Here is a 13,030-nt window from a genome sequence, read left to right as displayed (position 1 = left end):
TTTCCCACGGCTGACAGGCGGGGCATGGCCAAGACAGAAGAGCAACAGCAACGCCAAGCGGGCCAATGAGGATAGAGTGACCACAGGCAGGCAGGCAATCAATCATGGCAAAGACGTGCATTAACAGAGAACAAATTGAAGTTGGCGAACATGATGGATGATGTGGGCAGGTGTGCGTGTATGTGGGATCGTGTGGGAGACAAATGCTGATGATAGTGCTCGCAATGGAGGGTGGGAGATGTACAGGTACGAGGGGAATGATGGAACCGGAAAGGTGAGGTTTGCTAAATTATGGTGAGGTCGAAGGGGTTGTCGCTCATGCTGCGTAGTATACCTGGCCGACTCTGGACCTGTCGTGGCTCCGTGGCTCGATTCGATTGATTGGGCGCACCTCTGCCAAAGCACTTCTCGCCTTCGCCGTCGGCGTCTTCGTCGTAGTCGTACTCGCCATCGTCAGAGACCGAGTCTGGCACACCAGCATATTCCTCGTGGTAGCTAGCACGGCCCTGATCCAGACCAGCACGAAGAAGACGTGAACCATGAGCAACACCTTGAGGAATGCTGCGGAAGACGTTTTCCTCTTGCTCCTCTCCCTCACTTGCCGAGCCCGATGACCAGCCAGCTCGATCGAGCTGCGCCAAGAGCCGTCCGTCTGGCTGGCTCTTGGTTACAAGCGCAGCACGACCGCCATAGCCACGGGCAGCGTGCTTCGAGGTCGAGGACGACGATGGGCCGTGCTGATTACTCGAAAAAGGATTCTCTGCCTTGCCTCGAAGGAAGTCGCTCCTTCGCCTATTACGGCGAAGCACCTCCTCGCGTTCGGTGTCTGCTTCATCCGCATCTTGGTCTGCCTGCATTCGCTTACGCTTCTTCTCCTCCTGATGGTGATCCTCTGCTGTCTGACGACGAAGAATCTCTGCAGCAAAGAGATTTCCTCGACCCTGACCGTGAGGGGGTGCGATGCGGGAATGGGACCCATTGCCTTCAGCAGTGTGGTTCAGAGAAGCTCTCTCGCGCTTTTGTGCTTGAAGCGTCTCTTCGAAGGGCGATGCCAACCGACCTACACCGGGTGGATGTCCGATGGAAGCGGTGGCGGCCTTTATGGAAGGAGCTCCTCGCATCCTCGTCCTACGTCTCTCTTGGGCATGAGCTTCAGGGAAGAGAAGCTTCGGCTGTAGGCGTGTGCCAGGCCCACTCTGGCGAGGCTGCGAAGAGAAGAGACTAGCATCCTCTTCGGAGTCATCGTCGGATGCTATGTCCGGATGTAGGATGCGCTGACCACGGCTGGTAGAGAGTGAGAGGTGAGGGGAGAGAGAAATGAGGGAAGGGAAGGCGTGAGATCGGCAAGTTCGGCTCGGCAACGGCTTCTTAGTGCTTTCGCAGGTAGACTCACAAGACATAGGTGAGGAATCCCCTCCGGTGCGCTTTGGCTGCTTCTTCTCCTCTGCTGTGCCTCTTATCATCGTACCTGGTGTCGGCGCGTGTGTACCTCCGTTGATGCTCTTCCAGGAAAGGATTGTTGGGAGTGTCACGGATGGGGCGCTGGTCGAAGACGACACCGGCATGAGACGGCTTTGCGAATGTCCGAAGAGGGGAGACTGGCGATGACGACGAAGACAAGGAATGCAAGGGAGGGGAGAGGGAGATGCTTGCTTGCCGTGGCGAGGAAGGGCCGGCGATAGCCTGATGGACTTCCTGAGAGAGACGCAAGGGTGCTGCTTCAGTGTGCCAATGGTCGAGTCGCGGGTTGCATGAGCCTCCTTCGTCAAAGTCGGAGCGATAGGCATGACCGCCGTCTTCGTCCGCAGAGCTGTCCTGTTCCTGGGCGAAGGCGTTGAGGTCGTAATGGTGGGCGTGAGGCTTGCTTCGACCAGAATCTGGCGGCGTGGGCTCGGGAGGAAGATACCCATAGACTTCCGGGAAGTCCTCAACGGCTGCGTGGATGGGGTGGGAAGTGTTGGATAGATTCTGTCTGAAAGCGTCCTTGTACTGATGCGAGTACCGATGGTGACTGGACGACGAGGAAGGTGGTGACTGCTCTTCAACGTGGGAGGACAGGTTCTCACTCTCCGCATGAACTGTGATACGTTGGCTGCTGATTGAGGCATGGCGTCCGAAATGATCAGCCATCTCAACGACGGCTAGGGGGCGTCTAAAGACCACTGGAAGAGCAGAGGGATGCGGTGCTACTTGTACGGTGCTCTCCGCTGGGTCCTGCTGCCTTGAGTGAAGCTGTGAAGGTAGTGAGATCGAATGCAGGGACGGGCAATTCTAGAGTGGGCTGAGTCGTGTGAGATTGGCAAGGTGGATAGATGCTGTCTTGTCTGTAGTAAGGTAGAGAGAGATGATGCTGGTTGAATGGGGGCAGCTGGATGTGTGGGTGTGGGTGAGGGTGCGATACTGCGTCAAGAGCAGCAAGAGGAGTGGTCCGGTCGGCGTGGCATGGGCGTGGTAGAATGAGCGCAAGTGTCCACCTACGCCTCTGTACAGCGAGGATCGAGAGGGTAAAGGTGGAATGGGTCTGACCTGACCAAGAAGAGCAAGTGCGGGTCGTTGGTGGTGTGCAGGGTGCGAGCCTCCGCTGCCCGCCTGCCTGCGCCCGCTCCGCCCCATGCACGGCACGATTCTGAGGCGCTTCTTCGACTCGCTCGAGCAATTTACGCATCGCCACACGCGTCGTGACCCGCGCGCGCCCGTGTGTGTGCGTGTGCGTGTGTCGGTGTGTGACGGACTGGGTGTGCCTGTATGCGTACCTACGTGCGCGTCGGCAATGAAGTTCGGAGACCCCTGGATACCTTCGGGGCAGGACGGACGCCAGAAGAAGGCTGCTAATCCCTGCTATCCCTTGTGCCAGCCGATCAGCCGTACCCATCTCACATGAGCTCAACGTATCACACGTATAGCCTCTGCCCCTTGGTCTCGCCTCTCGGGGATTCCGCCCGTGGCACCAACCTCACACGCGCGTGATCGGAGCGGAAGCGCGGCACCAAAGTGGAAGGACGCCTGAGTTCATGCAGGCACCCGTGTGGATCTGCACCCGCTGTTCGCGAAAAAATTTCGCAGCTCGCACCGCGCACTACTTCGCCCTCGTACAGGGTATATAACCCGAGAAACGAGCGCTACGAACCCCCTTTCCTGTTTCGGTAGACGATACTTCATGGAATCATATTCTATAGTAGTTTATCGATCTTGCTTGCTCACACAAGCCACAATATTTCACCGCTCGACGATGAGAGATCAGATCCGTCTCTCCAGCCAACGAGGACGATAACCCCACTTCAAGGCAACCTCATCGTCTAATCTCCCAGTGCTTCTGGCCACCGAGGATCGCATGGGCCCTGTCTTCAGACTGCGCTTGCCTAGAGGTCGCTCGGAGGTGGAGACGTTCTTGCTTGCAAGACGGGACTTAGACACCTGATGATCTTGTCCTGTTGCCGATGACTTGCCATCTTCGAGGTTTGGTCTTCGCTCACCTCAATTGAGAGGCGAGGACCACTCGAGGGTGGGGAGAGTCGGACGGGTCTGAGGCGGATGTACAAGAGTCGAGCTTCACAGCGAGCTCTGTCATCAGAAGTATTGTTGGATCTGTGCAGCAACATTCACACAGGTGCTTGAGCGATTCTATCGCCAAGCAGTCTGCTTCCCCCCCCCATGTATAATGATGTTCGCTCAATACCATTCTTTGTGCATCTCTTCGTCTTGTTCTCAGCGTGCTACGTAACCACTCCCACACTTCTCTCCTCACAATGGGGAGATTCTTCGCCGCTGACTTGTCTGGCGAGACGTCGGCCGGCGAGGGCTCTTCCAAACTCCGACCAGTGGAGCTCTGAGCCACCGTGCCCCTTCCGAGGCTGATCTCACATCGACCCAACACTTCCCCACACATCGTGCCTTCTGCCATAAGACGCTGCCTGAGGAAGAGCCAGATCCCTAGCAAAGCAGACTTGGCTCCTTCTTCATCGCCTGGCACGGGGAGTGGAGTCCTAGTATCCACCTTTGCCCGGCCTATGTCGCCTCCGGCAACGCCTGTGCCGCCAACACCAGCGTGGGAAGATGCTTCCTTCGGATTAGACCCATCTGCCGACACCGCTCATCACCTGGAGGGACGCAAATGGCTGCCGCAATCATTGACGACGAGGCGGGATGCTACCGAGCCTGGTAGCCCAATGCAGTTGTCAATGCTGCTCACGGGTTCAGGTAGCTGGCGATCTTCATCATCAGCTGGCTCCTCCAAAAGGCAAGGGCGAAGGAGCGTACGATCTCGCACCTCCTCCAAAACGGGTCTCACAATAGGAGGGACACGATCCCGACAGTCCTCCTCACCAGCTACCGTGTCCAGGAGCGGATATGAGGCCCCGCCCTTCACGCACCCACCCACTGGGTCCCTCACGCTCTCTCTCCTCTCGCCAGGAGCCCTGTCACTTACTCGCAGATTGTCTCTGCTCGTGTCAAGCCTCTTCATCAACGTCGTTTTGCCCTTCGCCAACGGTATCATGCTCGGTACCGGTGAATCCGTGGCGAGAGCCCTAATTGTTCCTGGGGTGCTCGTAGTGTGGAAGTGGACGCTGGCGCCGACTACAAGGGTGAAATAGAGAACGTTCACCTCTCCCACCCAATGTCAGCACAAGCGCAGTAGCGATGCTGTCCGTGTGCGGTCTCAGTGCCACATGGATCCACCAGTCGAAAGATTTCAATTGCAGCGAGAGACAAAGTACAGATCACAGGTCCACCTTCCAGCCTTTTGCTGCTCCCTGCCACTGCCGCGTCGCCTTGACAGGAGGGAGCTCCCATCCAATCATGCTGGCCCGTTCGCTTGCCTCACAGGCTGGCCCTGTGCCATATGTCGGGGTAATAACGACTTGTTGAACCTGTTGCGAAGAGGAGGCCGCTCGCGCCCCGCCTTTGAGAGCAGCGATGTTGCTTGACAAGGAGCTCAACTGACCAGAGCCACTTAGAGGGACAGGATTCGAGAACGAGCACAGCTCCTTTCCCAATTTTGGGATCCAAGCTGGGTTGATCTTGGTGATGCCTTTCAGGAAGACCCTGCCGCGAATTTCAGGAACGTCAAGGGCAGACTCTTCTTGCGTGTCATCGTCCTTGCTCTTGCGATCCTTAGGCCTCGATCGCATCGTTTCACCAAAGACACACCACTCCGGAGGTGCGTGCTCGAAGAGCGAGGAAGAACGGTGTATATACGCCGCTTCACCACTGACGCCCATGGCGAGGTAGGGCACATGGCGACAGGACTTCCACTGAGTCTTCAAACGGCCTTGAGTCGCTTGCTCTGCCAAACTCGGTATAGATCGGGCAGCTGCTGGGACAATGTCAGCCCGAACTGCCACTTGGTCTATGTAAGCACAGGCAATCAATTGTCTGATGATCTTGAACTGGGTTTCGGTCGGTGGCGCAAGCTTGCTTGAGGACAACAAGGCGGTCACCTCCGTAGTGGTCTTTGACGGTTCCAAAGTTGACAAGACGAGAGCCGAGAGCTGCCTGCGTAATTGGTCGACTTCAGTCATCGCCTGTGTAAGATAAGCAGGTTGACAGGTCAGTCTCCAAGCACACTGGCCAGATCACACTGCCGGTCCACTCACCTTAGCCCTCAAGAAGTTGTCCCTGCAGAACGTCGCGCTATTGTTGGAGTATGCATAAGCTCCGACCACGGCAAGCATGCGAAAGGCATCGCTCACTCCAGCGCCACCGAGAGAATCGAAGGCGCTTAGGACCTCGTATCTCTTCTTGCGCTTCTCTTTGCGCTCTTGTCTGCCTTTCTCGGCTTCGGACCGGAGGTGGACAGAGCCTGGATTCCCATCAGCAAGGCTATCTGCATCTTCATCCTCTTCGTCGTCAGCAATGGCCTCGTCCCTAACGAAGAGGTCATTGACACTCATTGCTGCGACGAGAGCGACCACAAAGGGGAGGCACCCATGTTGCTGGCCCTGCACGAGCAGCTTCGCAAAACGAGGAGAGAGTGGGAAGAGGGACATTGTCCGCCCCAACTCTGTGATTCTGGTCACAGCCTTCCGAGTCTTATCATCGGTGACAGTCTCCAGTGCTCCGAGTCTAGTCAAGATCTTCTCGGCTTGTGCAATAGCGCTGCGATTCGGCGGCGTAGGGAAAGGGAAGTTGATCACGTTATCGATGTTCATGCTCTTCATCTGCAAGACCAGGCCCTCTACCGGCATGCGGCGGATTTCAGCTTCCGCATGATCTTCGAGGTACTCCTCGTAGACGTTGGAAGAATACAGCCTATAACAATGACCGGGTCCAGTTCGACCGGCTCGGCCGGCACGCTGTGCCGCAGAAGCCTTGGAGATCCAGTCTACCTTGAAGGAAGAGACTCCCGACGAGCCGTCGTACTTGCGCTCCTTTGCTCGCCCGCAATCGATCACGTAGCGGATGTTGGGGATGGTCAGGGACGTTTCCGCTACATTGGTGGCTACAACCACCAGCCTTGCATCGTCCGGCGGTGGTTTGAATACATCCAGCTGTTTCTCTGATGGAAGCAACGAATACAAGGGAAGGATATGCATGGGACTCGTGGGGAAAGCACCGGGGCCAGTTCTGACCGGAGCTGCCTGTTCTAATTCCTCGTCCCTGTCGTTGTCATCTTCGGAGTCTGTGTCAAGTGCCTCTGGATCCTCGTTTGGAGTGGCTGACTTCTCACCCTCACGATCAACGAGGGTGGAGTCGTTGTCGCTTTTACCGAGGGTGACTTCTTCGGCCTCAACGTCTTCACGCGCAGGCCGAGCTGTGACACGTACGCCCGAGTCGGCGCCGTTCTCATCGTCCGCTTGGTTGCGGCGGAGATAAGCTTCTTCCTGGCGATTGCGCCGCCGCAGATGAGCGTCTATCGCACGTCTTCCAAAGCTTGCTTCGAGTTGGTTGCAGACCGTCTTGATCTCCTGTTCGCCAGTCATAAATATCAGTATACCTCCCGGAGGAAGCCGCGTGTGAATTTTGCCTGCCTTGTTGACGGCCTCCTCTTGGTAGTCATTGGGTGTCTTGCGATTGAAGTGGACCGAGACGGGATGTTGCCGAGCATCAATTCGGATCAACGGTGGCGGCGTGGGAAACAGAGTTGGATTCTCCACAAAGTCGGCGACACGCAGAGTAGCGCTCATGATAACCAGACGAAGAGGTTTGGCTCCTTTCTCGCCCTGGAGCCAGCGGTTGGCGCGCAGACGTACGATACGGCTCAGCAGACCGATGAGGACATCTGTGTTGACACTTCTTTCATGCGCTTCATCAATGAGGAGCACGCTATACTTGCTGAGCAGGAGGTCGGTTGACACCTCGCGCAATAGAACTCCGTCCGTCATGAACTTCAGCGACGTCTGCGGCGACACTGTACGGTCGTACCGAATCTGATAGGAGACTCTGTTTGGTGGCAGATTGAGCTCCTTGGCAACGCGATCGGCAGTAGACATTGCTGCCACTCTACGTGGCTGTGTAATGCCGACCAGACCCGGATTGTCTAATAGTCCAAGCGACAGGAACGTACTGATCAGTAAGGACTTTCTTGAAAACCGCCTTTCAAAGTACCTACTCACCACTACCAGGCGTGCCGAACCCTCTTTCAAAGAGCATCTGTGCGACTTGCGTCGTCTTACCACTGCCAGTCTCTCCACAAATGACGGTGACCTGGTTCTCCAAGATTGTACGAACAACCCGATCTTCCTCTTGCACGACTGGAAGTCGCAGTCTGGCCTCGATGATCTCTGATGTGCGTTGCACCGGCACATTTCGGATGGCTTCCGAAGAGGCGATCTCGGCGTAGTGTTTCTCTGCGAAGGGTGACGGCCTGCTGGCTGGCTCATTCTCGCCAAGCGGACCCCGGATGACACCGTCCTCTGCGCCCATATCGCTGACCTTGACACTGAGACCAGCCACGGGTTGCAAGGGCACGCCCTCTTCAGTCCTTGCTTCGCCGACGCCATTCCCCAAGTAGATGGACTCCAGTGCTGTGCGTGCCCAGACTTTGAATCCAGAACCCCGGGAGGGCACATTGACCTCTCGGCCACGCTGGAGAGTATTCTTCGTTTCTTGGCTCAGAGCATCTTCTTCTTCGTCCTCGCTCTCAGTACCTTCTTCGTCGTCATCTGCAGTGCTGCCTTCCGAGCTGGCGTCACTACTCTCTTGCGACATGACACGAGATGCATCTTCCTCAGATGCAAAGCCCTGCCAGGGCGGACTTTCGCTTTCTGCCAAGGGCGCTTGGACGGGTATCAGGTCCTCTGAGGGACTTGTCCCGAATGTTGCGCCGTCAGGTTGCGCCGCGGAGCTGATGTGAGTTGTGCCTTCGACTTTCGCATCGTCAGAGTCTTCCTCATCCTCGCTTGGCAACGGCAAACCCCGGCGCCTCATAGCTTCCAAGAAGACAGCTTCATCCTCGCTGTCGGTGTCTAGGCTTTCATGCTCTGAGTGAGGATCTGAAGGCTCATGTAGTCTTTCTGATACGGAGCTGGTGGAGCTGTCATCGTCGCTCTCTTCTGAGCTGTCTTCTGAGCTGTCCTCGGAGCTGTTGCTCTCCTCCTCTCCTTTTGAGCTGTCGGCAAATAAGTTCTCCTCATCTCGCTGCCGTCTCCTCTCCCGCTGAGACGGTCCCTTCCGCCTCCGTTTCCGCGAGATTGGAATCAGTGGCTGGCCATCGGGGCCTTTTGCGAGAGCGGATCCTAATGGAGCAGCAGAGACTTGTGGCATAGTCTTCTCGAACGCCGTATCGGTGGAAACGGCCTTGCTAGAAGAAGGCTGGCTGAAGAGAGACGCAGCCTCTAAGATCCGCTGCCTGCGAATGGGATCGTCGAGTACCTCACCTTGTGGACGGTCATTAATGCTAGATGGGACTGGACTGCCCTGTGGGCGTTCGCTTTCATGATCCTCACCATCTGACTCGGAAGCAGACTTTTCGTCTCGGCCGAAGTCTCTTGCTTTTGCTTTACCCTCGATGATCTCCCTAGCAGATGCAAGCTTTCCGGTGCCCAGTGTCCTGGCACTAGCAAAGTCCATCCGATCGCCTCTGACCTCGGCCGACGACTTTGCCAGCTCTGCCAAGAGATCGTTCCTGGCTTCCTTTTTCAGACGGGAGGCTATGTAGGCATCGAGACGCTTGCGCTTCTTGGCAGAGAGCTTTTGATTCGGGTCTTCTGTCGATGAAGCGGCGAGAAGCTACAAGGAGACACGGATTGCAGATTGGTCAATTTCATTTTACAAACGTTGAGAGCAGAGCCGAGCCGAGGCTTGCCCACGCCTTGTCTATGCTCTCACCTCTTTCCTGAGCTTCTCTTTCGCCTTCCATGCTTCCTCTTGAGCGCTTCCGGGAACTATCACCTCGCGGTTAGAGTCTGGGTGTGTGAAAGGTGTGGCCGAGGAGGATGCACTTGCGTCTTCTTGACCGCCTTCGCCAGAGGATTGAGTGTGCTGCTTGCGTCTCTTGTGAGAAGAGCCGCCGACGCTGGACTGTCTTGCCTTGGCATTGTACCGCTGTCGCTGCGGTGGAGGCATCGCTGTCAGGAGAAGGCGGCGGTGGTGGACGGCGGTGCGGAGGTGACCTTGGTATGGTCCCTGCTTGGACTAACGGAAGTAGCCCTTCGACTTCCTCGCAGCCAAAATTTCCCTCAGACTCGACTCCACGCGCGGAAATTCCCGCCGACGGGGAGCACGAGCCACGACGCTGCACACAGACGCTGACACGCACCACTGCTGCCTACCACACCAACCACCTCGCACCTCGTCCTCTACACCACAGCCACCTACGCGGCGCATACAGCCGCAGCCGCCTCGGCGTTGCATCCTCATCGCAATCCAGCACAGCCCACCATGCATCAAGGGCAGAGCGCATAGACACTTCCGCGCCATGAGCAGCGGAGAGCAGCAACCAGTCGCGTCCATGAGCGCATCCGAAGGACCGGAAGGCCTCCTCCGCTCGTCTTCAGCCAGTAGAGGGGCAGCGGTAGAGACTCAGGTCGGATCAAGTGATCAGTCCTCGAAAACAGCCTCGCAGCAACGACCTCGCGACTACGAACAGCTGCTCCACACTGGCCCGCCCGGAGCCTTCGACCCAAGCACTCCGTCAGGGACTGGCCCCGCCGTCCTCCAACCTTCGCCGATACGCAGCAGAGCACTTCAGCTGGCATCTTCTGATGATCACGGCGCAGATTCGCCTGCTGATGCTGCGGAGAAATCAAGGCCTGGCTCTCGTGACCAAAGCCGTGCATACGATGAGACCAGCGCAGATCCCACAATGGATGCCAACGTAGCCCCCCCTGCCAGTCCCCAGCCCATCCTGACATCTTTGGGGTCACCAGTCGCACAGACGACGTCAAATGAGGCACTTTCACCACCCTCGTTGCCATCCGCCTCTCCAAGAGCTCACACATCAAAGCTTCCATCGGCTCATACGCTTCTCTCCCTCGATGCCGTCTGGCGCGAGCCGCTCATCCTGCCCCCACTGAGAGACCGAAGACATTCCACGATCACCAGGGAGCGCCCCCATGAGCGGCCCAGTATCGGAAACGCCGCGGCTGAAGACACAGAGGTGGTCATGAATGGGAATAACACCACTGAAAGTCACCGCTCAAGTCATGACTCGCATGCCAGTGCGGGAGCAGGTCTCTCCACCACGGAGACACTACCGCAAAGCACAGACCGTGAAGCACGTACATTGCAGGACAGCAGAAAGGCCAACCTTGTCCAAGATAGGCAAGATGGCTCCGCGGGCCCCAAGAGCTCCCCATCTGATTCTCCTATGGCCAGACAGGATCACCGACCGTCCTCGCAGACTCCGTCAACGCCAAAATCTTCCCGTGCAACGCTTCCAAAAGATGGTGGAACTGACTCGGCTCACCTCGCGCCCTTTTCTCTGTGGGAGTATCTCAAAGAGGAGGTGCTGGCTACCGATGTGGACAGCACACAGGAGATGAGGTGGGACAGAGTGTCCAACTTCATGGCAGTGCCGTGGCAGTGCGAAAAGGTAAGTCTTAGTGTACTCCAGAGCATGCCGGTTTCTGAACTCCTCTACTACGTTCGTCGTTGATATCTTTGCAGATGATCCTCTTTGGTTTCGTCATCTGTCTGGACTCCTTCCTCTACACCTTCACCATCCTGCCTCTGCGCTTTGCTGTCGCCGCAACGTTGTGGTGTCGCAATCTCCTTCACAATGTCACAAGACCATCAGCGACACCTCACGTATCTCTACACTCCTCCCACAAGTGCGATATCATCAAGACTGCCTTGATCGTTGTCAGTTGCTACATCCTCAGCCAGGTGACTGACGCCTCAAAGATGTACCATTCAGTCAGGGGACAAGACACTATCAAGCTCTACGTCATCTTCAATGTGTTGGAGATCGTGGACCGTCTATGCTGTTCGCTCGGGCAAGACCTCCTCGACGCGCTCTTCAGTCGCAGAACGCTTGGCAGGCAGTCTGATGGTCGTCAACCTCTCATACGCCCCTTGCATCTCTTCGTCCTCGCTCTGATCTACATACAAATCCACACCATCGTGCTCTTCTATCAGCTGGTCACCCTCAACGTGGCCATCAACTCATACGACAATGCGCTCCTGACTCTGCTGCTGTCCAATCAATTCGTCGAGATCAAAGGGAGCGTCTTCAAGAAGTTTGAAAAGGAGAACCTCTTCCAAATGACCTGCGCCGATATCGTCGAGCGCTTTCAGCTCACACTCATTCTCTTTGCCATCGGAGTACGCAATCTCATCGAGGTGACAAGTGGTGGAGACAACCTATCCAGTGTGGCTTCTCGCCCTCGTGGCGGACCACTGGGAGACGTACCCCTCCCCAGGAGCTTCACAGTGCTGCCCAGTCTGTCGGTCCTGGCAACAAGTTTCGCGCCAGTCGTGATAGTGTTGGGCTCAGAATGCGTGGTGGATTGGCTGAAGCATGCCTTCATCACCAAATTCAACCACATCCGGCCATCAGTGTATGGTCGCTTCATGGATGTCCTCTGTCGCGACTTGGTCATTGCTGGACCTGCTCAGTCGGCCCCACCGCATGGACAGAGCAACTCTCGCACTGGAGATTCATCCACAAGGAGTGATGGTCCAGGCCTCGTTTTGCAAGCAAAGAGGAGGAACACGTTCGTGGATCAGTCCCCTATTCTCAGTCGGAGGCTCGGGTTCGCTGCACTGCCGCTGGCCTGCCTGCTTGCTAGAGTTTTGGTTCAGATCTACGGCATGCTGGGAGACGACTCACATTACGACGAATGTGCCATTCCGAGCTCAGCCGGCCAGACCAGTTCGGGAGCCTACGACTACGTCGTCGCGTTGATGCGTAACGTCCTGAGAGGGAAAATTTCGGCCTTATCGTTTTCTCCCAGTACTTCCCTACAAGCTCTGGCTTTGCTGCTGCCAGTCATACTCTGCTGGGTCTTCTTGGTGGCGCTGAAAGTCTTGCTTGGAACAGCACTCATCTCTTTCGCTCACCATCGCTACAGCACCATGTCAGCGCGAGAGGTAGAAGAGGAGCTCAATGACAGGACGCGGCCTCACATCGGTGTCAACAGTCTTGAAGCCGCTTATGAGGACAAGGTGAAACAGGTCTTAAGCGGTGCGGATGGAGCAAAAGCGAGTGGTAGACCGAAGAATGGGCCTGGCACAGGAAGCAATCTTCTGGACGTCAATCGCTACACAATGGTCAAAAGTCGGCTGTATTGACGATGCTCGAGAACAGCGTATCAGCCACCGGCCGATAGGCGGTCTCTGCTGTACCGTGCTTCTACCACCATTATGTTATTTGTTGATATCAATGCACTTGTCTACCCCACGCACTGAACCTCCGCATCGTGTACTGCTTGACCCTACGCAGCGGCTCCTTCAAGCGCCTTTGTATGCCTTGCGAGTAGCCCAACCTGTGACACCTCTGGTGGAGCGCAGTAGACTTGTGCCTTGTGTTCGCCTTTGCGTGTCTTCATGGTGGTACAATTTTACAACGCAGAGAGCTGAGCCAACTTGATCAACCGATTTATAGGAGCACACAGTTTGCAAAGACCAAAAGGTGCGCACACGATTGTCA

The 13,030-nt window shown here is 56.4% G+C and overlaps 3 protein-coding genes across 3 annotated transcripts; 1 reads left to right on the top strand and 2 right to left on the bottom strand.

Annotated features, from left to right (window-relative positions):
• Nucleotides 1-101: 101 nt before the first annotated feature.
• BCV69DRAFT_285490 (hypothetical protein) lies at nt 102-2,520 on the bottom strand. The gene is made up of 2 exons (XM_025493403.1): nt 1,394-2,520; nt 102-1,284 (listed from the first exon to the last, which is right to left on the bottom strand). Exons 1-2 carry the CDS (start codon nt 2,128-2,130, stop codon nt 285-287), a joined length of 1,737 nt encoding a protein of 578 aa, XP_025345055.1. The 5' UTR covers nt 2,131-2,520; the 3' UTR covers nt 102-284.
• Nucleotides 2,521-4,718: 2,198 nt separating this feature from the next.
• On the bottom strand, nt 4,719-9,504 carry BCV69DRAFT_253680 (P-loop containing nucleoside triphosphate hydrolase protein; the record flags this gene model as incomplete). Its single annotated transcript, XM_025490532.1, has 4 exons — nt 4,719-5,522; nt 5,595-7,477; nt 7,554-9,168; nt 9,268-9,504. 4 exons carry the CDS (start codon nt 9,502-9,504, stop codon nt 4,719-4,721), a joined length of 4,539 nt encoding a protein of 1,512 aa, XP_025345054.1.
• A 1,243-nt stretch (nt 9,505-10,747) lies between these two features.
• On the top strand, nt 10,748-12,672 carry BCV69DRAFT_253588 (DUF747-domain-containing protein; the record flags this gene model as incomplete). The annotated part of the gene is made up of 3 exons (XM_025490526.1): nt 10,748-10,972; nt 11,047-11,996; nt 12,090-12,672. 3 exons carry the CDS (start codon nt 10,748-10,750, stop codon nt 12,670-12,672), a joined length of 1,758 nt encoding a protein of 585 aa, XP_025345053.1.
• Between the last annotated feature and the right edge of the window lie 358 nt (nt 12,673-13,030).

Source organism: Pseudomicrostroma glucosiphilum, assembly GCF_003144135.1.
Source record: "Pseudomicrostroma glucosiphilum strain MCA 4718 unplaced genomic scaffold BCV69scaffold_19, whole genome shotgun sequence".
Lineage (NCBI taxonomy): Eukaryota > Fungi > Basidiomycota > Exobasidiomycetes > Microstromatales > Microstromataceae > Microstroma > Microstroma glucosiphilum.
This window is presented reverse-complemented; position numbering and strand designations above follow the sequence as displayed.